This window comes from Sorex fumeus, unplaced genomic scaffold (assembly GCF_029834395.1).
Source record: "Sorex fumeus unplaced genomic scaffold, SorFum_2.1 ptg000042l, whole genome shotgun sequence".
Classification (NCBI taxonomy): Eukaryota; Metazoa; Chordata; class Mammalia; order Eulipotyphla; family Soricidae; genus Sorex; species Sorex fumeus.
The window spans coordinates 5,256,379-5,281,895 of NW_026606099.1; the positions used below are offsets into that span (position 1 = coordinate 5,256,379).

The window sequence follows — 25,517 nt, forward strand, 5'->3', positions numbered from 1 at the left end:
GCGGGAGAGGAGCCGGAGCCCAGGGCGCCGCCCCTCCGACACCACCCGAGCTAGCCCCCTTCTCGCCCGCCCGCAGATCTCTTAGCGATCGCGTGGGGAGCTCGGCTTGGTCTTCGCACTCCCAGCCCCTTAAGGACGCACACGCCGGAGACTGGAAGTTTTGCCCAGTTGGAGATCTCACCTGTCTCCCAACCTGCGACCAGACCCTCTAGCATAGCCCGGGGGCCTCTTCAAAGGCGACAGATAGAAACGCAGGGCGAGACCAAGGACTTAGGCTCCCGTGCGCGCGCGCACCCTCACTCACACGCGCTCTTACGCCCCGGGCACACCTGGGGGGACGGGGGAAGCGCCCGCTCCCGACTCTGAGCTCCCCACGCTCCAGCACCTCCCGTTCCCAGCCTCTCCTGTCTGCCGCGCCGCCGGCTCCAGATGCCCAGATCCCATTTTCCTGGGGGACAAGTGGAGGCCGAGAAAGACTTGGAAGCCCCGAAGTTGCATTCAAACCTCCCCGCCTGCAGACTTCCCGGAACTGCGGTGGCCCTCGAGGGACCGCAACCTCTGCCCGCCAACCGCCCGGCCCTCCCCTCCTCCGCGCAGCTGCCCAGCTGGCCCCCTTTCCCGGCGGCGGGGGGGAGGATCTTCCCTCTAAAACACGCACCCCCACCCCCAGCTCCGCTCCGCATCCGCAGGGCTCTCCCGGGGAGGAGAGCTGCTAGGAGACTGCACACCCGCCGCGCGGAAGCGCCAAACCGGCTCCCGCCTGGGGCAGCGTGAACCCGGGCGGGACCGGAGCCGGGCGGGCACTCGGGGCGCCCGGGCCTGCCTGCGAAGCGGCAGGGGGCCGCGGTGCCCCCGCGCCCCCGGGCTCCCCGGGGAGGGATGCCCCCGGCGAGGGGCCTGTCCCTTTAAGGAGGCGGCCCTGCCTGGGTGTGCCTGGTCTCCATGGTTACCCCGGTGCAGGCGGCGCGCGCGGGAGGGCAGGAGCGAGGCTGCCGCCGCGCCCCGACAGACAGACGGACGGAGGGAGCCGCGGGCACCCGGCGCCGCGCGGGCCGAGCGGGGGGCGACCCGCAGCCGAGGCCGGAGCCGTTGCCGCGCGCGCCGGGGCGGCGAGCCGAGGGCGCGGGGGGCGCAGCGCGCGGCGCCCGGGATCCGTGGGCGACGCGGGCGGGCGCCGGGGCCGCGCGCTATGCCCGGGGCCCCGACGGCGCGGACGCCCCCTCGCCCGCGGGCGGCTGGCGGGGCCGCGGAGCCCCGGGTGGGCGCTGCCCCGCGACGGCTGCGCTAGGGGGGCGCGGGGCGCGGCGGGGGGCGGCCGAGCGGGGCGCCCTCCCCCGGCGCTGAGTGCCCGCGCCCCCGGAGGGATGGGGCGGGCGGCCGCAGCCGCCTAAGATGCCGGCCATGCGGGGACTCCTGGCGCCGCAGAACACCTTCCTGGACACCATCGCCACGCGCTTCGACGGCACGCGTGAGTCCGACCCCCTCCCCGCCGGCCCGGGGGGAGCTGCCCGGGGCCGGGGCCGCCGCGGGCTGCGCGCCGACACCTGCGCTCGCCCGCCCCTGCGCGCGCCCCGCGTCCAGTCCAGCCGCGGCCGAGGGCCCCTTCCTGCCAGGGGCCGTTTCCCCCCAGCCCAAAACTTCACTCAGCCCCCCACCGCGCTAGGGAAATGGCCCGGCGACCTCGGGGGTCGGGGGTCTGGGGTCGGGGCGTTCTGAGCGCGTTCGGGAGGGGGGGGGCGCGGGAGCCCGCGCGGGACTGTCCGAGCGTCCCGGCCTTTTCCCACGCTTTGCTCTCGGACTGGGACCGACTGGGGACCGGCCGAAAGCAGATTTGGAAAGAGGTTTGCACGCCAAGGCAGATCCGGCGGGAATCAGGAGGGCACCGAGCCCGAACCCTGGAAGATGGGTTTGGGGGCGCCCCCATTGAGACTGATGAAGTTTGGAGAAGGGGCCCGAGCTAGGGAATCACGGGTTCCAGGCGTTCAGAGCGCAAGGAAAGTGGAGAAAGCCCCTCTTTTCTCCTCCCGGCACGTTCCTGGTGGAGCTTCCCAGCTCTGCGGGTGTCCTCGGTTAGGACAGACAGAGGGAGCCCATCCCGGCAGCGGCGCCTTCCCCACACACGCAGGCCCCTCCATCTGCTTTGCCGCGGTGCTTGGCTCCTGCAGCCTGCTGATTCAGTGCCCCCCACTCCCCAATACATTCCCAGCGCTGCTGACATTCACTTATCCCTGAGCCAGGCAGGTGCTGGGGCCAGAGAGGGATGGATGGGGGCCTGGTGCTCTGCATCCTGGTGAGTCAGCCAGCGTGGGGCCTGGCAAGCGAGTGAGTCTGGCATAGGTAGCAGGGGGTGTCAGGCTGTGACCTTCCTCAGGGCACCCCCGGCCCCACCCCTTCCCCCAAGCAGCCCAGGACACACCCGGAAGGAAGGCGCCCTGCCCATTCGAGTTCACTCATCAACCTGAACGCAGGGACTCCCTTAGGCGCTGACACACGGAGCTCCTATTCCTAAGCAACCCCACTACCCCGCCTCCTCCCGATCATTCAGAGGTTTCCTGGGGCTTGGAGCAGCCACTCCTGGGGCGGGAGGGGTGGGAGAGGGCGGCCCCCGCTCCCCCATGCCTCCTCTGAGGAGGGCTCTCTTGCAGACAGTAACTTCGTGCTGGGCAATGCCCAGGTGGCGGGGCTCTTCCCCGTTGTCTACTGCTCTGATGGCTTCTGTGACCTCACGGGCTTCTCCCGGGCCGAGGTCATGCAGCGGGGCTGCGCCTGCTCCTTCCTCTATGGGCCTGACACCAGCGAGCTTGTCCGCCAGCAGATCCGCAAGGCCCTGGATGAGCACAAGGAGTTCAAGGCCGAGCTGATCCTGTACCGGAAGAGTGGTGAGGGGGTCCCTGACCTGCTTCACACCTTCCTCTCGCCCAGCTTGCCCCACGCCCCTTCTCTGTCTCCTCTCATCCCCCTTCCCTACTCCCAGCTCCTCTTCCCATCACCCCACCTCTTGCCTCTTTCCAGAACCCTTCTCAGTCCCATCGTCCCCGCCTCAGCCTGGGGTGTCTGAGTTGGACCCGCTGACCCCCCTGCCCTCCCCGGAGCCCTGTCCGAGACCCCTCTCCCGGCAAAGGCCAGGCCTGTTGGGGCTGAGTCTGTCTTCATGCCCAGGGCTCCCATTCTGGTGTCTCCTGGATGTGATTCCCATAAAGAATGAGAAAGGGGAGGTGGCCCTCTTCCTGGTCTCCCACAAGGACATCAGTGACATAAAGAATCGAGGGGGCCCTGACAACTGGAAAGAGACAGGTGGGTGGCTCGGGGCCGCGTGTGAACGGGTGGCAGGGGTGCTGGACACAGTAGGCCTGGGTGGGGCCTGGGCACTGAGAGGGCTCCCAGGTGTCCCCAGACCCCGTGCCCCCATTGGCTCTGGGCTGGCAGGGCCGGCTGAGGGACCTGTGCAACTCAGCTGAGACAGGGGACTCAGCTGAGATAAACTGGAGTTTTCAAGTGAACTTTACTAAGAAACCAAATAAACAAACTCCCCGGGAAATGCCATTTACTGATCAATTAGTGAGCTCAGTGCAGAGCACCTGGATCCTCTCCTGGTAAAGTCGACTGGGGTGCCCTGGCCCAAGTCTTCGTTTAAGTTCTTATGGATCCTTCCCGTCTTGGGTCCTCCAAGGGCTGGGGGAGGCACTTGGACAGGACACAGAGCTGACATCAAGACCTCCTTGGTACTTGAGAGGTGGGGGTGGGGGGAGCCTTCATTCCCCACTCCCCGCCCCAATCCCGGTTGACTGCTCCTGATGTGCGTCTCCAGTGGCCTGACTCCTCCTTCTGAGAGCCATCTCCCCGTACTTCTCTCAGAAGTCAGCACCGACCCTAGGTCTGGCCTCACCCAGAGGCCTGCCCGTTACTACTGTTGGCAAATGCCTCAAGGAAGTGAGGCCTGCCGGGCCCCGAGGCTAACAGACAGCTGCAGTGAGCCGGAGCAGACTAGTGGCTGGGAACAGGTGTCCCCGAGCTCAGAGCTGCATCTGAGGGCAGGGGGTGGACTCACCCTCTTGGGCTTCTCTCCTTGTGCAGGTGGTGGCCGCCGCCATCGGTATGGCCGTGCAGGAAGAAGCAAAGGCTTCAATGCCAACAGGCGGCGGAGCCGGGCTGTGCTTTACCACCTGTCCGGGCACCTGCAGAAGCAGCCCAAGGGCAAGCATAAGCTCAACAAGGTGGGCTGAGGTTGTGTGCCGAGGGCGGGCAGGGAGGGGGAGGTTGGGCTGGAGGAGGGGGCTGAACCCGCCACAGAGAGGATGGCCACGGGGTCAGGCAGGGCTCCCCTAAACTCTGGGGGTGTGGCTATGGGAGGAAATGTCACATGCCTGATGCGGCAAAGGCTGAGCGAATTGTCGGGCCGTGGCGCCTCCCTAAGCAGCGCTGTGACCGCGGCTCAGCCCCTTAGCTGAGACCTGCCTGAAGCTCGGCTCTCTGCTCTGCAGCGGGGGTCTCTGATGCCCAGGCCAGAGGTGGTTTGAGAATGCAAACGGGGAGGCGGGTGCCTGTCCCAGACCCCCTCAACCTGGCGTCTGTTTCTTTCCCCTCCCGGCGGCCCGGCCCCTCTCAGGGAGTGTTTGGGGAGAAACCAAACTTGCCCGAGTACAAAGTCGCTGCCATTCGAAAGTCACCCTTTATCCTGCTGCACTGTGGCGCGCTGAGGGCCACCTGGGATGGCTTCATCCTGCTGGCCACCCTCTATGTGGCTGTCACCGTGCCCTATAGCGTGTGTGTGAGCACGGCTCGGGAGCCCAGCGCTGCCCGTGGCCCCCCCAGCGTCTGCGACCTGGCCGTGGAAGTCCTCTTCATCCTCGGTACGTGTGCTGTGTCCCTGCTCGCCACGGGGCCCCTGGGGTGACAGTCATCTGCATGGCTCCAATTCCCACCAGGGCCTCCCTTGCCCCCTGTGTCTGTGACCTGTGGGTAGACCTTGAAACCTGATATTCAGCATACCCAAATGGCTCAGAGGACCCTGAACCACTTGTCACACCTCCAAGCTCAGCTCCTCCACGCACCAAACAGGCTAAATTAGGGGCTGGAGAGATAGCACAGCGGGGAGGGCGTTTGCCTTGCACGCAGCCGACCCGGGTTTGATTCCCAGCATCCCATATGGTCCCCTGAGCACCGCCAGGAGTAACTCCTGAGTGCAGAGCCAGGAGTAACCCCTGTGCATCGCTGGGTGTGACCCAAAAAAGCAAAAAAAAAAAGGGGGGGGATCTCGTAGAAGCAGACTGGTGGACAGCAGGCAAAGGGAATGGGGATTCTGTGGCGGAGGGAAGTGGACTCTGGTGAAGGGGTCCGTGTTGTGTGCCTGAAACTCAACTGAAATTACAACTTGTGATTTCACGGTGACTACATTTTAAAAAGTCTACCCAGCGTTCAGGACTCTCAGCTCTGAGCTGATCGTCAGGCCGGGGCTCCCCAGGCTGACAGTCGCCCCCATGCCTCACCTGCAGACATTGTGCTGAACTTCCGGACCACCTTCGTGTCCAAGTCAGGCCAGGTGGTGTTCGCCCCCAAGTCCATTTGCCTCCACTACGTCACCACCTGGTTCCTGCTGGATGTCATCGCGGCGCTGCCCTTCGACCTGCTCCATGCCTTCAAGGTCAACGTGGTCAGTGTGGCGGGCAGGGCGGGCTGCGGGGGCCCAGCCGGGGAGGGGAGACTGCGGGGTGACCTCTCCCCCCCACCGCAGTACTTCGGGGCCCACCTGCTGAAGACGGTGCGGCTGCTGCGGCTGCTCCGGCTGCTGCCCCGGCTCGACCGTTACTCCCAGTACAGCGCCGTGGTGCTCACCCTGCTCATGGCCGTGTTCGCCCTGCTCGCCCACTGGGTGGCCTGCGTCTGGTTCTACATCGGCCAGCGGGAGATCGAGAACAGCGCCTCGGAGCTGCCCGAGATTGGTACTGGCGCCCGCCGTGTGCAGAGGTGGGGGGCAGGAGGTGGTGTCTGTGTCCACAGGGACTGTCCCTCACCGTGAGCCTGTCCAGGAAGGCACAGGTGTGCAGAGGCATGCGTTGGCGTGCTGATAGCAGGTGTCCCGACAGGCGTGCACAGCTGCATGGGCTTCCATCTGTGTCGGGCATGTGTCCGTGAGAATGCAGGGGCTGGGGCAAGGCCCGGGGTCTCCGGGCACTGTGTCACCTGCACTGGGTGCCCCTTGGGGCTCAGCCTGACCTGCTCTCAGGCCCCCTCCGCACTCAGGTCACCTCCAGTGTGCATCTGTGCCAGCTGTTCGGCCCTCCCGCGCCTCTTCCCCTGCCCCCACTCCTCCTGCTCTCCTCCCACTCACCTCCACTCCACCAGGAGCACTTTCTCCCCCACTCCTGGCCCATAACAGCAGCCCGAAGGTCACGGTGGTGGCTGCTGGGCCCCGTGATGTTCCTGTCACCCCTGCCCGCCACAGACCACACTCCTCGGGAGGCTCCGCCTCTCCCCCCACACCCTCCACACGAACAGGTCTGCTTCCACCCTTCCTCTCTCTGCCTCACTCTTTTTTTTTTTTTTTTTTTTTTTTTTGCTTTTTGGGTCACACCCAGCATTGCACAGGGTTATTCCTGGCTCATGCACTCAGGAATTACCCCTGGTGGTGCTCAGGGGACCATTTGGGATGCTGGGAACCGAACCGGGGTCGGCCGCGTGCAAGGCAAACGCCCTCCCCGCTGTGCTGTTGCTCCAGCCCCTGCCTCGCTTCTTTTTGTCCAGCTGGGCTGGCCTTTCTACTCCACATTTCCAATCCAGCACCTTCTTCCCTGTCAGCTGCAAGCTGCGGCCTCAGGCCAGTGGGTGGGAAACAGCTGCTCAGGGCTGCCCGCTCTTGGTTAGGGTCGCCAGGCTCCAGGTTGGCCTTCGGATGCAGCAGTGCGGTGCCCGTCCCCGGGAGCCTCTGTTCCAGGCTGTCTTCCTGCCCCGGCCCGCAGGGACCAGAGCCTGGTGCCCCGAGGCCCGCGGCAGCTCCCCAGCGCTCCAGTTGCTCGGAAGCGGGATGTTCCAGGTGGTGTCGGCTCCGTGGCGCCTGTCCTTCCCTGAGGGAGGTTGGGTGGCAGCTGCTCAGGGTCACACAGCTTCCGGAGAAGAGGGTCAGTGGGCCAGGAGACGCGGAGAGGCTGCAGCGGCGCCAGAGTCCTGGGGGCACGCACACCCCCTCGCCCTGGGCCTTATGCCCACGTGGCCCCCTATGCTCTAAGGAGCTCGCACCAGATGTGGCTGCCCAGCCTATGGGGATGACACCTTTGGCTCCCGGGGGTGCTGGGGTTACTGTGGGAAGCTCATGCCGCACGGGCTGGGTGTTTCGTGGGTACGTGTGGGAGTTCTGCCGCTCGTAAGCCCTGAGGGCCTTCGTTCCACTGGAGGTTGGCACCCACCCTCATCGCCACCTCTCCCTGCTTTCTTCAAGGGAACTATCCCTAATTGGGTTGAAGTCAGGGCCCCCAAGTCCCACTTTAGAAAGAACCGGGGGGAGAGAGGGTCCCCGTGGCCTCGCTCTCCTGCTCCACAGCCCCGGGTGTCCCAACTTCCTCCTTGCCCAGTGGAGACGGGCCGGACTGGTGCTAAACTGAACTTCCATGTAGGCTCCCGTCTCGGGCAGCTGCTGGCAGGGGCCATCTGGCAGCTGCTCCAGGGTTGCTGGTGCCAGACCAGGCTGAGAGCGGAGAGGCCCCTCTGCCACCGCCCCCTCGTTACATTCACACCTGGCAGCAGTGCCCCCCTCCTGGAGCCCCCGAGTCTCGTACGTCCTGCTCCCCCTGAGCCCCTCCCATAGAGGGACTGAATCTTCACCTTGCTTTGGGCTTTAACTCACCTCCCCACCTTTCCTTCCCCAGTGTGAACCCCACATTCTTGCTGAGCTGCTGCCTGCAGTCAGTCTCCGTCTCTACTTTAGGCTGGCGGCTTGCCCTAGATCACAATGATGTTTCTTTAAATCAAACTTCTGTTGGGGCCGGAGCGATAGCACAGCGGGTAGGGCATTTGCCTTGCACGCGGCCGACCCGGGTTCGATCCCCGGCATCCCATAGAATCCCCTGAGCACTGCCAGTAGTAATTCCTGAGTGCAAAGTCAGGAAGTTAACCCCTGAGCATTGCTGGGTGTGACCCAAAAAGGAAAAAAAAAAATCAAACTTCTGTCTCTCCTCTGAGGCCAGCCCCCCTGCTTCCCTCAGAGCATGGCCCATAGCACATGCTCGGCTGGGTGCAGACCTCCCGCCCTGCATCTGACTATTTCAGGTGACTGAGTGGCAGGGATAACTGGCCAATGGGAGTATATGGTGTTGGGAAGAATGTGTAGTGGAGGCTTGGGGCGTGTTGGGGTGAGGGGGCGGGCAGAGCATGGGTGGGGAGGGGGTCTAGGCCTAGGAGCCTGTGGCCCTGGGCCCACCCTCTGTATTCACCAGCTGCCTTTGCTTAACCTTCCGAGACCCCTTGGAATTTCCTTCGCCCCTAGAATACCTGCAACCCTCCAGCTAGGCATAGAGTGATTTAGGGGTCCTAAGAACCCTGCACCCTCACCTTATGCAAAGGCCGGGACGGAGAATATGGTATTGAGGAGTCAGGCCTGCTCTTGAGCTCTGCTTGTGTCTGTGCCAAGGTGCCCTCCATGCCTGGGCTCAGCCGTGGGCCTTGCTGGCGGGTGTGTGGCATTCCCTCCTCCACGTGCTTAGGACCTTTGTGAAGCCTGATGATGTGGCTGTGTGCGTTGAGGTGGGGGTGGGGGTGCGGCTGGGGGCCGCTCTCGAGTGGCCTCTCGGAAGGTAGAAGAGAGCCAGAGGGCTTGGGTGAACACCCTCCACCCCAGGCTGCGACCAGGGCTCTGTGTCAGCCACGAGAGTGGGCGTGGGGCTCCTTGCTCCGAGGACCCGCCTACCCGGCTGCTGTGTTCCGGGGTTGCTCAGCAGAGGTTGAGAGGCAGGGTATGCTGAGGTGGGGGCAGCAGTGGCTCCCACCGTGCCTGTCCCCCACCTTGGGGGCCGCGCACCCGAGTGCAGGAGTGCCCCTCCCCTCCCTGCAGGCTGGCTGCAAGAACTGGGCCGCAGACTGGAGACCCCCTATTACCTGGTGGGCCAGAGCTCAGCCGTGGGGAACGGCTCTGGCCAGAGTGACAACTGCAGCAGCAACGAGGTCAACAGCACGGGGCTGGCGCTCCTGGGCGGCCCGTCCCTGCGCAGCGCCTACATCACCTCCCTCTACTTCGCGCTCAGCAGCCTCACCAGCGTGGGCTTTGGCAACGTGTCCGCCAACACGGACACCGAGAAGATCTTCTCCATCTGCACCATGCTCATCGGCGGTGAGGCCTGCCACTGCCCGCGGGCCAGGCGGACCCCCCGGCTCCGGATAGTTCCCCGGGGGGGGGGGGGGGTCTGTCTGCTTGGAGGAGGAACCCGGGGCTGGGCTGGGCAGGGAGCCCCGCGCTGGGCAGCGGGTCTCCGTGCTGCCCAGGAGAGTTGGGGTCCAGCTGGCTCAGACTCACGGCGGGGACCCCCTCTTCCCCCGCAGCCCTGATGCACGCCGTGGTGTTCGGGAACGTGACGGCCATCATCCAGCGCATGTACGCCCGCCGCTTTCTGTATCACAGCCGCACCCGCGACCTGCGTGACTACATCCGCATCCACCGCATCCCCAAGCCCCTCAAGCAGCGCATGCTCGAGTATTTCCAGGCCACATGGGCCGTGAACAATGGCATTGACACCACCGAGGTGCGCTGCGGAGCCTTTGCTCCTGAAAGGGGAGGATGCTGGGCCCGAATCCTCGGGGAGGGGGCCGGGCAGGGAGTCTGGCCTCCTGGGCAGAGCAGGGACTCGCGGGCAGCCAGCAGGGCTCAGGGGGCCTCTGTTCACGGGGCGCAGCCTGAGTCTCGGGGTTGTGGGGCGCAGTGAAAGCTGTTGCAAGGAAGGCTGAGGCGGCCGTCCTCTCTGCCTTGTGTCCTGTGTCGCTCCGGATGGCGCCAGGCCGCCCATGCTCCCTAGGACTCCAGGTGGGGAGGGCCTGGCCGAGAGCCCGCCCCTCCCCCCTCACCTGCCCGGGCCCCGCAGCTGCTGCAGAGCCTCCCGGACGAGCTCCGCGCAGACATCGCGATGCACCTGCACAAGGAGGTCCTGCAGCTGCCGCTGTTCGAGGCCGCCAGCCGTGGCTGCCTGCGCGCCCTGTCCCTGGCCCTCCGGCCCGCCTTCTGCACGCCGGGCGAGTACCTCATCCACCAGGGCGACGCGCTCCAGGCCCTCTACTTCGTCTGCTCTGGCTCCATGGAGGTGCTCAAAGGAGGCACCGTGCTCGCCATCCTAGGTGCGAAAGGGAGGCAGGGCAGGGGGTGCCCGTGGGGCTCGGGCAGAGCCGAGGGTGACCCAGTGGCCACAAGGTGGCGACAGGAGGAGGTGGAAAGGTCTCCCCATGCCGGGTGTGGGTGGGGGGTGCAGGGAGGGAGAAGAGGGAGTGGGCGGGGTGCCGAGAACGGACTTGAGTCTATGAGGGCGCAGAGGGATGCAACACTCTCTGTCTCCGGTGGAAGTGCTCAGGTGAGGCTAGAAGGGGGAATGAGAGCAACCTTGGGGCTCCCAGCTGCGGGCCCCTCCAGGAGCTGAGCTACAGATCACACCAGGGCCAAGAATTCAAACGAAAGAAGGGACACCAGGCTCCAAGCCCAAATGGGGACCACAGACCTCAGACTCCCAGCAAACCTTCTTGGCCCCAAAGGGTGGAGGGCCAGGGAGACGCTCTCAGTGGGTCTGGGGCAGCCTCACCCGGAAGGAGGCAGGAGTTCCAGCCTCAGTGCGGCACGGTGCCCTGCCCTCAGCCTGGAGGAGCCCCTGAGCTGACTTCTTATGGCCTCCAAACCAATAAAAGGCAGCAAAAAAGAGGCGAAGATGAGGGATGGATCCCTGCCCAGGCGGGACAGGGGGCCGGCGTGCTGATAGGGGCTCGGGAGCCCTCCCTGCTTTCTCCCAGGCATGCCCACCTTAGTGGGTCTGGCCAGGAACCAGTAGAGTCCCCATTTTGCAAGGGAGCCCCAGTCTCTGTGCCAGGAGAAAGGCAGGCTGGACTCAGAGCCCGTGTGTGGCACAGCACGACATTCTGCTGGGGACACCCAGCGCAGAGGCAGGACTGCAGATACCCCCCCACCCCAGGCCTGGGGGAGGCACATTGGTGCTGCCCCAGAGTGTGGGAGCCTCAGCAGTGCCTGGGGCACGAGAACTCCCTGATTGACTTGCGCCATGGAGCGACTCACACCTTCACAAGACCGCGAGTGAATCCTCCACCACGGAGGGACCCTCAAGCTGCCAAGTGCGTGTTGACTTCGTGTGTGACAGTGCTGCCTGGAGGAGCTGCGGTTTCCTGCCGACTGGAGGAGCGAGCAGACCAAGGGCCGAGTCTCACCTGGATCTCCCAGCTAGATACTGGAGGAAAGAAACACCACCCAGGGCTTGGCTCCGAGGCCGGCTGGTACCCTCCTTTGCATCGTTCAGGAGTTCCTTTCCTGGGCTTGCGTGCTGTTATGCCAAGGTTTGGAGCGAGTGACTGGGAATCATTGAGAAATTACAGGGAACCGGAGAGGTTCACAAGGATGAAAAAGGCCGACCTGCCTGGACGATTGTGGACTGGCTAATCCGCAGCAAGATTTTCAAGTGTATTATTGTTATTATTATTTTATTTTATTTTTGTGGTGCCTGGGGTCACCCAGGGCCTCACACATGCAAGGCACATGGTGCATCCTGTTCAAATGGATTATGAGACACACTTTTCCCCATTCGGAGCCAAGGCAGTAGAGAGATGGGAGCTACCTGGGTCCTGCCTGAGCGTCTGTTCCCTGACTCCAGGCCGCTCATCATGGAATGCCGTTCGGTTTCACGACAGCCTCCAGGAAGGGTCTGTGACCCAGGCCTTCACCCACGGAGCACCTGAGCACTCCTGCACCAGACAGATGCCCTTTGACCAACTCTCTTCCCAGGAACGATCTCCTCTGCTGACATGGTTCAAGAGCTACCTGCTTCCCCAGCCCTCAGCGGCACCTGGCTTCCCGCTTGGACTCCCCCAACCCTCGCATGCTCTCTGCCTCCACGGCTTAGTGCTCACAGACCCAGTGGTCAGGCCAGCCATCCTGTGTGGGCGTCTGCACATAGGAGCTACAGGAGGAAGGAGGTTGGAAGCCAGGGAAGGGGCGCGTGAGCCGAGCCGAGGTGTGCACTGAGATGTCAGTGATGCAGGGAACTCTGGGCTCAGACCAGTAGCATGGACTCTGTCTTGGGTCCTCTCCTAGCAGTTGTTCTTATCTCACCTCTTGGATGAAGACAAGAAATAGACCACTCTTGTTTCGGATGTCACCAGTGGAGGGGCCCAGAGCTCATTCATCAGATGGTCGCCTCAAGATACAGACAGCTCTGGAAGAAACTTGAAGCATGGGGCTGGAGCAATAGCACAGCGGGGAGGGCGTTTGCCTTGCAAGCTGCCAGCCTGGGTTGATTCCCAGCATCCCATATGGTCCCCCGAGTGCAGAGCCAGGAGTAACCCCTGAGCATCGCTGGGTGTGACCCAAAAAGCAAAACAAAACAAAAAAAACTTGAAGCATGGCCTGAAACGAGGAAAGTAAAACATAATGGGCTGGAGGAGACGCTTAGCACGCTGGAGGTCTGGGTTCAATCCCAGCCCCACATGTTCCCATGAACCCCGAGCCAGGAGTGGTCCTGGAGCACTACTGAGTGTTCACCCGCCCCCAGAATGTAACCGTGATGTGTTTGATGCGTTAGTTTGAGCAGAAGTCCATGGTGTCATAGGAGGCCTCCAGGCTCAGTGGGTGCCTGCAGCATGTGGTGACCGCCAGCCATCTCTTCTGAAGGCCGGAAGTGCTTTTGAGCCAGTGGGCTGCAGCAGTGGGTGCTCGAGGAGGGCAGTGAGCAAGGGCAGCGTCTCTGGGGGGCTACCTGTGGCCACTCCTGAAATGTGCCCCATTGCCTGCACATCAGGTGCTTTCTGATACAAACTAGTTTGCTTTTCTCCGTGTCCCTGAGGGGAGACACTATTTCATTGATCCACAGACATGTTTTCCCCAATCTAACGTGGAAGAATTCAGTCTAATCGAGTCCACGTTGCCATTGCTGCCCGGCAGGCAGTGCCCCCTACTTCGTGGCAGGAAAACCCTCAGTGACACCTTCTGGACCACGGGGCAGCTGTGCAGCCACACTGTGTGCAATAGGCTGAAAGCGGGCTCGGAGTTGGGGGGAGGGGGACCCTTGCTGGTACTTGGGTTCTGTAGGGAGAAAAGGAGCTGAGGTCTGTGGATCCGGCTGGTTTAACAGCTCCCACACAGCACTGGCTCAGTCCTCCTCAATGTGGCTGGGGTCCCACGTACCGGAGCGTCTGGGCGCTTCCCCGCTCCACCCCCACAGCCTCTCTCTGGGGGGCTATGTGGCAGGCCTTGTTCCAAGGTCCCATAGTGGCCCCCCGCAAGAGATGCCCGGCCAGTGCACAGGGGGAAGGTCTACAACTCCTCACGCCCCTTCTCTGGTGCTGGGGATCCCTAACCTCTGTGCCCTCTCCCCAGGGAAGGGTGATCTGATCGGCTGCGAGCTGCCCCAGCGTGAGCAGGTGGTGAAGGCCAACGCGGACGTGAAGGGGCTGACCTACTGTGTCCTGCAGTGTCTGCAGCTGGCGGGGCTGCACGAGAGCCTTGCCCTGTACCCCGAGTTTGCCCCGCGCTTCAGCAGGGGGCTCCGGGGGGAGCTCAGCTACAACCTGGGTGCGGGTCACACAGAGGTGAGGGTGCGGAGGGGCCGGGGTTCTGGAGGGGGGCAGGGGCTGGGGCTTGTGGCCGGGCGGTGCTAGCCCCCCAACACTCTCCCTGTCCCTTCACACCCGCACACAGTGTACTTCAAGCCTAGCTGGTGGGGTCTCAGGAGAGGGAGGGTTACCCATGGGTTCAGAGGGGCCGCCCCACTAGCCACCCTTTGAGGCGAACCCAGCCGCTTCCCTGCTCCTCCGTCAAACAAGATTGCGCTGAGGGTCTCCAACTCCAAACCAAACTGGGATGCTTGTTTTCTCGGAGAGCTCCACGAGCCCAGGGAACCCGCAGAGAGTGGTGTGTCCATCTTCCATTTGTTTGGTGGCCACATCAGGCAGTGCTCAAGGCTTACTCCTGGCTCTGCACTCAGGGATCACTCCTCGTGGGCTCAGAGAACCATATGGGGCTGCCAGGGATCGAACCCATATAGGTCATGTGTCAGTCTGGCCCCTCACACACTTTTTTTTTCCTTTGTCTGCGGGGAAGCCATACTTGGCAGTGCTCAGGGGCTAGTTCTGGCACAGTTCTTGCCGCTCAGGGCTCCTACCAGCAGTGCTCTGAGGACCATGTGGTGCTGGGATCAAACCCAGGCCTCCTACATAGCCCACTGAGGTTTGTCACTCTGGCTTCTTGGCTAGAATTTCGAGGGACAGCAAAGGTTTGGCATAGTGACTGTCCCTCTGCTGGTGGGAGATACTGGGCATCCTATTTGACCAGGACAGTCCCCTGCTGGGGAGAAGCAGCTGGGGTGGTGGAGGGAAGTGGGGAGTGCTCAGAGCTAACCCTGCTGCTGTCCTGTCCCCCGCTGTCCTCAGGTAGACACCAGCTCTCTGAGCGGCGACAACACCCTCATGTCCACACTGGAAGAGAAGGAGACAGATGGGGAGCAGGGCCCCACAGCCTCCCCAGCCCCTGCGGACGAGACTTCCAGTCCCCTGCTGTCCCCCAGCTGTACCTCCTCGTCCTCCGCCGCCAAGCTCTTGTCTCCACGTCGGACTGTACCCCGGCCTCGTCTGGGTGGCAGAGGGCGGCCGGGCAGGGCCAGAGCGTATCAGGCTGAGCCCGGCCCCTCTGCGCACCCCCGGAGCTTGGAGGGGCTGCGGCTGCCCTCCGTGCCCTGGAATGTGCCCCCAGATTTGAGCCCCAGGTAAGTGGAGCTGTATTAAGGTATTGTCGCCTGTTAGGTGATTAAACCGCAGCCAAGCACCCCCCCTCACCTGGGCACCCATGCCGCCCAACCTCTCCACCTCCTCCTGCCTTAACCCCATCATTGGTGCGCCAGACGTGCTCGGCCTGTTCTTTGTGCTCAAGTCTGACGCCTCAGTGAACCGCAGGCTCTGCAGCGGGAGGCAGATGAGATCCTACGTGATCTTCCTCTTGGGGCTCCGAGGCCCTGCTCTGGTACCGGTCTCCTCAACCTGTGTGGACGCTGGGCCTCCGTGTCCCACGAGACGCCTTGTGGGCCACCTGTTGATTTGTTGCCCTTGGCTGTTCTGGATCCGCAGAGTAGTAGATGGCATTGAGGACGGCTGTGGCTCCGACCAGCCCAAGTTCTCTTTCCGAGGGGGACAGTCCGGTCCTGAATGCAGCAGCAGCCCTTCCCCCGCACCAGGTACCGGGGGCTGAGTCTGGGGGGAGATTTGGGGATAGCCCCTTTGCCTGGTGAACCTTATGTGTGATGGGCCTCTTGAGAAATGACAGGCCCAGACCAGCCTGGCAGCCCTCTGGCTCTCACCCGTTTGTGCTATTTGGGGCGCCTGGGGGTGATGCTATTTGGTGCTGAGGAGCTGCAAGTGGGGTTTGAAGCCCCGCTGTCTCCACTGTGACTTTGCTTTAGTTGTGCCTCTGAAGTGAGTCTAAACTAACCCATAGGATGGTGAATGGCTCACAGGGCTCGAGGTTTGAAGAAGTGGGAGGGGAGAGTGGTCCCGGGTGAGGCCCTGCCCTCCTGGCAGGGAGCTTCTAGGAGTGCCCACATGCCTGGAGGAGAGAGCAGACGTGCATGGAGAACCTCGTCCTGGGGGCGGGGCGGGGCGAGCCTGAGGGTGGCAGGCTCAAGGCCCCTGGCATTTTGGGCAGAACAGCAGCATGGGCAAAGTGGGAGTGGCTGTCCAGAATGTCGGCCCTGCAAGGCCTGAGTGATCTGTGCTACGTGGGGGTGGTCTGATGAGCGGGGTAGAACCCCCGCAGACGCCTCTCACCGGCCCTGGCTGGTGACCCCACCCTGCTGTCTGCAGAGAACAACTTGCTGACCGTCCCTCCGGGCCCCAGTGAGGCGAGGAGCGCGGACACGGACACACTGGACAAGCTTCGGCTGGCGGTGGGTGAGGGCTTGCCCGCGGTGGGGTGGGAGGCGGCGGCGCCCTCACCCTCCCCCGACCCCGCGCAGGTGGTGGAGCTGTCGGAGCAGGTGCTGCAGATGCGGGAGGGGCTGCAGTCGCTTCGCCAGGCCGTGCAGCTGGTCCTGGCCCCCCATGGGGAAGGCCTGTGTCCTCGGGAGTCAGGAGAGGCGCCATGCCCAGCCAGCGCCGCGGGACTTCTGCAGCCTCTGCGTGTAGACACGGAGTCGTCATCCTTCTGCCTGCAGCCCCCACCTGGCTCGGCCTTGAGTGGGACCTGGCCGCACCCCCGACCGGGGCCCCCGCCTCTCACAGCCCCTTGGCCCTGGGGCCCCCCAGCATCACAGAGCTCCCCCTGGCCTCGAACCTCTGCCTTCTGGAGCTCCGCCTCGGACTTGGAGCCCCCGGGCCCAGGAGAACTCTGCCCTGAGACCAGCACCCCTGTCCCACCGAGCCCTGAGGAAGGGGCGCAGACTGGCCCCCCAGAGCCCCCAGGCCAGACTACCGAGGCAGCCAGTGCGGGGGAGCACCCCCCGGGGTCACGGGGCCTGGCCTTGTCCTGGGAGCCCCACAGCCTGGAGATGGTGCTGATTGGCTGCCACGGCTCTGGCACGGTCCAGTGGACACAAGAGGAAGGCACCGGAGTCTGACTCTCCAGAACTCAGTGTCGCCAGCACACAGCCACCTGCTGCGCCCCGACCGTAGGGCGTAGGGCGCAAGGCGCAGCCCGGGCCTCCGGCTCCCACCGGCTCAGGGCCGAGTCGGGGGTGCCAGGGGGAGCCCCCCCCGCCTGCTCCTGGACCATCTTGTCTCTGCCGAGAGCGGAGGCCTGAGGTGGAGGCAGGGGTCTGCCAGCCCTTGCATGTGCCCCTGGCTCACCTGGCCCCACGTTTTTATATTAAACTGACAAAAGAAACCACTCTGGAACTCAGTGTTTTTTATTTACAAAAGAAAGATAATAAAGGAAAAGTCTGAAGTTAATCAGCTGGAGACAAGTGAAAGGGGATTCTAGGCCAGTGTTTCTCCATCTCTGTCCAAGCACGGGCCCCTCCGACCTCATTTCCTTCCTATGCCCCCCGCCCCCCCACAACCCTACTGGCTGCCCCCTAGTCCCAGTGGCCCATTTACACTATTTTCACCTGTGGCGACCTCGGGACACCCTGGGCTAGATGGCCCTTGGCTGAGAAATGCTGGTCTAGAGGGAAAGAAGGGGATGGTCTGCAGGGCTGCGGAAGAGGAAGGATGCTCTGGCTCTAAGGAAGCTGGAGGGTCCCCGCCCTGCCCTCCCGCAAAAGGCTCAGATCAATGGGCTCCGTGGCCCACTCTGTTTTCGCTCCAGGAGCCGGCACTCCCAGTTCAAGGCGGCTGGACTGGCAGGGGAAACTGAGGCCAGCAAGAGCCCCAGATCCTGCCGTCACTCTTCACTGTGGTGTGATCTTGGCAGCCTCGGCCCGGATGAGGGCAATGAGGTCCTGATTGATAAGGAAGACAAACCGCAGGCTGGCAATCTGTGGGCCAAGACAGGGAGGCTCAGGACGGGGGCAGGTCGGCAGGGCCCCCCACCTCCTGCCGCCCCCAGCTCACCTCCACCACGGAGTTGTTGCTGAGGCGCCATTTGGAGCCACACAGCACAGGCCGTCCGTCGATGTAGATGGGCCGCCGGCCCTCATTGGCAATGAAGAAGTCACCGTTGTTTTTCAGCTTGATGACACCTGTGGGAATGGAGGAACAGGGGTACCCCGGGATGGGGGAGAGAGCAGAAGCCCCCACATGCCCCTCTGCGTCCTGGGGATATATTAGAAGGCGCTCAGGCTTCCCAAGGAAGAGACTTAGAAACGCCAGCAACTCAGCCCCAGCTGAGGGTCCCTGAGGGTTCCTCGCACCACTTCCTGCTGGTACCTTGCTTCCGGGAGATCTTCCAGGCTGGACCCTCCAGAGATAGGTCCACGTCAATCTGGTTGTCCTTGGTGGCTCTGCCCAGGGTGATCTGGGGAAATGGGGCAGGTGAGGGCCTGCACCTGAGGAATGGGGGAAAGGGAACCCTCCACACAGGCTGAGGAAAGGAAAATCGGGGAGCAAAACCAGGAAGGGTAGAGGGGGAGACGGGCAGGAGAGGGAAAAGGTCGAGAGGGGCAGCACGGGGCGAGCCCCCGTCCTCACCTCTCTGGAGCGCATCAGGTAGCGGACCATGCGGCCCCGCAGCACGGCCAGAGTCTGGTTGTCGAAGTCTGGAGAGCTCATGCCTGGTGGGGAACAGGGCTGGGAAGAACCCACCCAGGCACCGCGGGAGGCAGGGACCTGGGGCCAGGTTCACCGAGGGAAGGGCAGGGGCCCAGGAAAAGGGGGTGCACCTAACCAGGCAACCCGGGCCGGGAGCTGCAGTGCCTGCCGAGTTCCTCGCCTCCTCACCTGTGATGCTGTCCACTAGCACCTGCCACTTGTGCAGCTCCTGTTCCAGCTGCCGGATCTCCCGCTTCTGGCGCCGGTCGGCAACTGTCAACTCTAGGGTGAGGGGGAGAGGGACGGTGCCAGGAGGGGCGCGCCACGGCTACCAGGGTGAGGGACTGGACCGACCTGCTCCGTACCGGCTCTCGCCAGGCACTTACCGTGTTCCAGGACCTCGTCTCGCATGTCCCTGCAGGGTGAGGAGGGAGACTCAGGCTCTGCTTCCAGTGCCCCTGGGTCACCAGCAGGAGCCTGGCTTCAGAGCCCACTGGGCCGCTGGCTGCTCCCCTGCTCTCCCCCCAATCTCCTTCCCTGAGGTTGGGGAGTGGCGTGGAGAGGCAAGGACAAGCGAGACTGGGGACTATGAGCTACGAGAGGAGCAGGAGGCCAAGGGAGAGGCGCGTCTGCAGGGGCCTGTGCGCGACAGCAGAGCGTCCGACATTCGGATGTTGACACCTGCCGTGCCCCACACTCACTTGAGCTTACTGTCATCAATCAGGTCCTCGGCGTCAGAAAAGTTCAGCACTTGGTCCCCCTTGGGCAGCGGCTGCACTGAACGAAGGACAGAGAGAAATAAGCGCCAATGCTCCTGCTTGCTCTCAAGCTGCTAGGTAGGCGACCCCCTTCAATCAACTAGGGGGACACGCTAAAGACTATAAAGACACTGTCCGGCCTGATGTTCAAAGGCCTCGACAGCTAAGCAGCGGCTAGTCCCTGTTCCTGTGTCTCAGCACTAAATGGCAAAGGGGAAGTCAAATCCCCACTTGAGAAGAGAAACAGTAAACATTCATACAACAAGTTTACACAGAGAAACTTTCAAAGTCAAGGTGAAGCTGGCTATAAAGTAAATACACTTTATCCGGGGTTCATTCCCTCAGTAAGACTCAGGGGCCTCGACTGAAGGAAGCGGAGATCTGGAAGCTGCAGGGAAACAAAGCAGCCCACCGCACAGGACCCCAGCTCAGAGAGCCTCAGAGAGACAAGGGGGGCAACTGCCTCTGACAACCCTCTTTCCCTCAGGGCCAGGGATTAGATTCAAGGCTTCATACATCAGGCTCACTCTCATACGCCACTCCACCCCCATCCCCAACCTATAACTGCAGCTTTAGGGTGTCAAGTGAAGGGGGGAGACAAAGCTTCACTTCCAGAGTCGGCAGCAGGCTACACCATCCAAAAGGCAAAGCGGTGTGTGCTAGTATCATGGAAGTTGAATCCCGAACTCCTGCTTTCCTAGTTTAACCAAGCTGCTCTGTTAATATCTGTTGCTAAGAGAGAGTTCTGTTGAAAAAGCAGCGGGTATTCTGCTCCTTGGGACAAGAGAGATACAGACAGAAGTTCCAGTAAGGATTTCTGAGTAGCCCCCAAGGCAGTCAGACTGTCTGATGAGTAGGAAGGCAGTGAGAAAGTTGAGAGAGAGGGGGCAGAGAGGACCAGAAAAGAGCATTTATTGCCTCTCGAGTGGGAAACGGGGAAGGATTGCTCAGGGAAGGGGACTTTCATTTCATTCCGGTTTGAACGCTATTCATTAAGAATTTAAGACACATTTTAGTAAACCTAAAACAGCAAAAACAGAAAACTACGTAGCAATAGACAATTCTAATACTTTCTGCGCATCATTTCAGCATGCTCGGCTACCCTTATTTGCCATGATGCTCAAGACCATTCTAACTTTTGCCACCCACTGGCAGACTGCGAGATTTTTGTTGCACAAGGTATGACACAGGGGCCTACTGAAGGATTCTTACGGGGCACCCGTGTTCGAACGGCTTCATCTCTCTCTCCGCTCACCCACTGCGTGCCTGTCAGCTCCTGGGCCAGTTACCTGTCTGGTCCTCCAGCAAGTAATACTGCTTCATGAGCTGCCAGTGGGCCTGCAGAGCCTTGGCAGTACGGGCCAGGTAGAAGGCATCGGGGTGTCGGTGTAGCAGGTCCTGGAAGGTCTCCAGGGTGGGCTGGCTGGTCTGGAGGACAGGAAGCGAGCCTGAAGCATCTGTCTCCACACTTACCCCTGCCTTCCCACCACCGCCCCCAGCCTCGGTGCTGCTCAGAAGCCCGAAGCAGCTGCAGCTCCCCGGTGCACAAGGAGCCAGGCGGTAGTTTTCCGGGTTCCAGCTTCCACCCCACCCGGCCCCTCAACCTTCCCGGCCCTCAGCCTTACCGATCCCACCTTGCTCAGCAGCTGTTCCTCAGCCTTGCTGAACAGGGCCTTACTCTGGATGGTGGCGATGGCCTCTGGGTGCAGCTGCCTCATGGCCTGGCAGGCCAGCCTGGGCAGGGAGGACGAAGAGGGAGGGCAGGGTTGAGGGGAGGACAGTAACCAATCCAGAATTCCCCCTTTTCTCAAATCTGTAGAACCTTAAGGCACACAACTAAGAAGCCCCGGCTGAACACAGCTGCTTGTCAAACGTGTGGAGAGGCAAATCAGGAAGCAGCGTCCTATGGTCAATGCTGTGAAGAGACTCGAAGGCATAGGCCTGAAGAGACCCCGTCCGAAGGGAGATCCTGAGACCGGTTGGTGCTGTTTCCCCGAGCCCTTCTTACTTGGCCAAAGCTCGCCCACTCGCCACCTCGCACCTCGTCTTTCCCAAGCTGAGACCTGCCCACTTCCTGAGTACGTGGCTACACTTTAAGAGATATCAGGGGCTATGGAGCAGTAGGCAGAGCTGAAGCATTCAGCCAGATTCTGCTGCTGCTGAACTGTGACTTAGGAGGGAGGGTACATGGGATCTCCATGGGTTTGTCTGGCATGCAGGCCGCTGGAGCAGACGGGAGCCTTGATGTTTTTTTGTTTCAACCCTTCTGTTTATGGAGAAAGAGTCTGGGAGGTAAGTGTGGAGAGACATGCAAGGTATCCGAACCAACTCCACCGCGCCCTTGCTTCTGGCATCAAGCCAGGGTCGGCAGCAGGAAGCAACTTCTCTCCAAATCATGGTGCCGATACAAAGGCCCCAAGAGTCCCACCTCCCAGGCCCCTCCCTGGGGCGCTCACGCAAGTCTCTGCCCCAAGTGACAGATTCTGGGGTCCCTTAGCCCAACAGCTGGAGGCAGTTCCACTCACTTGGAGATGACAGGGTCGTACAGCAGGGCGTACCAGCGCTCCTGGACTTCCCGAAGGGTGAAGCGGCAGCTAAACTTCACACCCAGGTGGACAGACGTCAGGTCATTGGTCTGCAAAGTTCCAGAGGGGTTTGCTCCAGCTGCAGGGCTGGGAGGCCTCTTTCTTTGCCACCCACAGGTTCTATGGGGCTAGCTGAGGGGCCGGAAGTAGCCAGGGGACATCAAGAAGAGCACCCAACCTGTAACACCGCATTGATAAGCAGGAGATCATCCGCAGGCTTCCAGCGGCCCAGATCCTTGGTCACCTGAAGTGGCTGTTTGCTTTTCTTCACACGCTTGGTGAGCCCAGGCGCTGGGGCAGGGCTGGGAGGAACAGGAGTGCTGGGTGCCTTGGACACCTGGACACAGAACAGAACCCGAGCGCACTTCGAGTCCACACCGGGCCAGTGAGCGCTTTGCGGCCTGTGCGGCAGCCCCAGCCCCAGCCAACAGTAAGCAGCGCAGGCAGGAGCTCAGCTTTCTAATACCACCCCTCCCCCTCCCGCCCCCGCCAAAGTACTTCTACACAGTACTTGACCATATGGGGTCTTTTCTTTGCTGGAGGCACCCCCAATCTGAGGGAGGGTGGGTGGGGAGGATACCAGGAAAACACTCTTGCTGGTACAGTGTCTGGGGCCAGAGCAATGCCACCTGGGGGTTATTTTTACACCCAGCAAAGCTGGGAACAGGCTGTCTGCTCCCAGAATAGATGCAAGCTCCAGGCCTCCCACACAGAATGTGATACAGGACGCACTGACAGGGCTGGGGGGTGGAGGTGTGCAGTGAAAACAGGGGGAGTCGGGAGAGAGGGGCTCCAGGGAGGGAGGCACCTGAGGGGGGGACTGGGGCAGCTGGGGCCTCTCACAGGCCAGCTGACACGTGGGGAAACAAAATCTGGCGCTGGCTCCCACCCCACATCGCCCAGTCCCTCACCTTTTTCTTCTCACTGGAGGAGGGCTCGCTCCCTGAACAGCGCCCTGGTTCCACCCCACTGGCCCCTTTCGCCCGCGTGGAGGACTTAGCCAGGCTGCTCTCCACCAGCTCATCATCAAACTTCTTCCTCTTGATGAACCTGTGGAGAGTACTGCCCAGTTAAGTGTTCCCCGCCCCCTCCCGCGCCCACTCCCACACGCACCCAGCCTCTGAAGTAGAGCAGTTCTCGGCAGGGGGCTCACGCTCTGGCTCAGTGGCCCAGGCAGAGACTGGAGCGTCTCCACCCCTTGCGATGCCAGCAGGCTGCACCCCAGACTCCCCGTCAGAGACCTAAGTCTCCCTCCCTGGCACTCAGTTTCACAGGGAGAGACAGGGCAGGGGCAGGAAAAGCACAAGGGACTGCCAACGCTCCAAAGCTCTTTCCCACAGGACACAGGCATGCAGCACATGGCGCCCCGCTCAGACTCTGGCCCGGAGCCCTTCCTACCTGGAAGAGCTTCTCCGTTTAGGAATGGTGCCCAGGGCCTGGGAGGAAGCCCGCTTCTGCCCTGCCAGTGACTCCTCGTCCTCCGAGCGGCTAGCAGTGCCCGATGCCATCAGGGAGGAATCTAGCAGCCCCTGAGAATCTAGGAAGAGAGAAAACGGTGAACAAAGGTCTCCTCAGCGTCTGAGCCTCGAGACCGGGCACATGGGGCCCCTCCCTCCGCCCCCCCCACTTTCCCTCCAGCACTCCTGGCCCCCCCCACACCCCTGCTTCCTCGAGACTTGAGGTTTTAAGGTAGGAGTTCCTTGGCCATCTAGACCCCCATCTGGGCTCCACGCTGGGCAGTTCTCCCAGTGCCAAATGTCATGTCGTGCAGCACATGGCGCTCGGGTCAGGCCGCTGATGCCACAGGCGTAACTGCTCCCTCTGCCACAATATGAGGCCATGCCAGAGAGCAGCAGCCCGACGGCAAGTCAGTCAACTGCAGCCTCTGCTGAGAGGTATGGGGTGCTGCGGCCACAAGCGGGGGGAAAGAGTTGGCCGAGGCCTGCCAGGCTGGAAAGGGACAGGCCGGGCACCAGGTGGATTGGGCGGATGCTTGGCCCCGAGTGTTTGGGGGAGCTGGCCCGACCTCATACTACCTTTGTCCATCCTCTTACAGTCCCAAAGCCACCGGCTCCAAACCACTGGGCTAGGAGGAAGGGTCCCACGGGCTCATCCAAGGACTCAGAGAAGGCGAGCTTAAAGGCTGGGAGGAGATGCTGCAAAGGAGAAATGAGGCTCCCTCAGGCGGAGGAAGGGCCCCCAGCGCCCAACAGCACAGGCAGCAAAGACGCTGGGCTCAAGCCGGGAGACTTCCAGGTCACGGCATCTCTGGGTGCAGTTAAGTTCAGAGAGGAGCTTGTGCTCTCAGGGGGTGCTTCGTCCCCTCCAGTTCTAGCCACAGCTCCCAGGTGTGGGTCCTGACTCGGAAACCGCATTCGGGGCTCACTTTTTCTTTTTCTTTTCTCTGGTCAACGCTCAGCTCTGCACCACCACCCTCCCCTGAAGAAATGGGGTGCCCCAAAGAAATGGGGTAGGCAACGGCCAACTCCATCCCGGCTCTTCGTTTTCTTAGCCCCCCACCTCACCCCCCTTGCTGGTTTAGCTGAAGATTCAGTGGGTGGTACCTCGTGGAAGCTTAAAAAAGGGAAAAAAAAGAAAAAGAAAAAACCCTAGCTCTGCGAACTATGCCAGGCGCCGCTGCCCTGGACCCCAGGACGGCTAAGGTACCCGGGCTGGGGGGCGGGAGGGGGGAGGCATCGCAGGCGGAGCCCGCCCCTCTGCCCCGGGCCAGACCCCTGTGGACTGCCACGGTCCCGTGGGAGGCGTTTGGGATGCTCCACGCCGGGGGTCGGGGGCAGCTGAGAGTGGCCCGATTCGCAGCAACGGGCGCACCCGCCTCTCCACGCCTTTCCCTGCGCCCCGTCCCCTCAATGCACACCCAAGGGGATTATTATTCCGGGTTTGTCCCGGGGGCCCGAGACAGCCGCGGGGATGAAGTCGACTCAAGAGAGCAGCACCGGGCGCGCCCCCGCCGCTCTCAGTGTGGCCGGAGACCCCCCAGGCCCGGCCGCGGGCGGGGGAGGGGAGCGACTCCCCCGGCCAGGTCGCACCCCACCTTCGGACACCTGTGCGCATGCGTACACCACTCGCCCCGGCTTCGGGCCCGGTCCGGCCCACGCATGCGCAGAGTTTCGGGGCGCTACCGGGGCGGGGCCCCAAGCCTGCCGGGGGGTCGGTCTTACCCGGTGGCACTCTGGGAAACTCCATGTCACCCCCACCTCCGCTTAGACGCCTCTGAGGCAAGCCGCGAAGTCTCACCATTCCTAGGCCGCCAGCTCCAACAGTTTCTCCGCGGCGACGGCAGCAGCCGCAGGGCCAAAGCCGGCTTCCGTGAGGTACGTCTACTTCCGGGTCCCCCGCGAGGGGCGGCGTAATCCCTTCCGGGTCGCGGGGAAACGTGCGCCGAGGGGCGTGGCCACGGCCGCAAAGGTGCCGCCGTTTGCTTGAGGGCTGGAGTCGGAGGAGCATCAGCAAGTGCAGGCCCCGAAGAAGTTCCCAGGTTGCAGGGGACGCTTGCAGGGAAAGGCGCGGCACCGTGTGGCAGGGTCCTTAGGGCGAAGAAGGCGGCGCCGGGCGGCTTGAAACTCCCGTGCGGCTTGAAACCCGCTCCCCTACCCCCCCACCGCCCCCCCACCCCGGTGGTCAGCCCGATCTTGGGGACTTTCTCAGGACCCGTCTTTCACCCCACTTGAGAGTCTAAAGTGATTTTTGCAGAAGCTTTTTCTTTTTTTTTTTTGCTTTTTGGGTCACACCTGGCTCATGCACTCAGGAATTTACTCCTGGCGGTGCTCGGGGGACCATGTGGGATGCGATGCTG

General features: G+C 62.5%; 2 protein-coding genes across 3 annotated transcripts; one reads left to right on the forward strand and one right to left on the reverse strand.

Moving 5' to 3' along the window:
* Positions 1–1,227: 1,227 nt before the first annotated feature.
* KCNH3 (potassium voltage-gated channel subfamily H member 3) lies at positions 1,228–16,840 on the forward strand. Of its 2 annotated transcripts, none has more exons than XM_056120183.1 (15): positions 1,228–1,468; positions 2,646–2,879; positions 3,160–3,294; positions 4,075–4,214; positions 4,607–4,850; positions 5,493–5,650; positions 5,732–5,939; positions 9,041–9,316; positions 9,526–9,725; positions 10,062–10,311; positions 13,562–13,773; positions 14,614–14,945; positions 15,304–15,410; positions 16,036–16,118; positions 16,188–16,840. In XM_056120183.1, exons 1-15 carry the CDS (start codon positions 1,393–1,395, stop codon positions 16,785–16,787), a joined length of 3,255 nt encoding a protein of 1,084 aa, XP_055976158.1. In that variant the 5' UTR covers positions 1,228–1,392; the 3' UTR covers positions 16,788–16,840. The 2 variants fall into 2 exon arrangements, with proteins under 2 accessions (XP_055976158.1, XP_055976159.1); XM_056120184.1 differs by having other exon boundaries at positions 1,314–1,468; positions 2,650–2,879.
* A 402-nt stretch (positions 16,841–17,242) lies between these two features.
* On the reverse strand, positions 17,243–25,061 carry MCRS1 (microspherule protein 1). Its single transcript, XM_056120191.1, has 15 exons — positions 24,959–25,061; positions 23,737–23,856; positions 23,099–23,237; positions 22,612–22,750; positions 21,879–22,037; positions 21,641–21,750; positions 20,741–20,849; positions 20,405–20,543; positions 19,059–19,134; positions 18,744–18,772; positions 18,547–18,639; positions 18,298–18,380; positions 18,037–18,124; positions 17,722–17,849; positions 17,243–17,645 (listed from the first exon to the last, which is right to left on the reverse strand). The coding sequence occupies exons 2-15, from the start codon at positions 23,744–23,746 to the stop codon at positions 17,559–17,561; spliced, it is 1,389 nt and encodes a 462-aa protein (XP_055976166.1). The 5' UTR covers positions 23,747–23,856; positions 24,959–25,061; the 3' UTR covers positions 17,243–17,558.
* Positions 25,062–25,517: the final 456 nt, after the last annotated feature.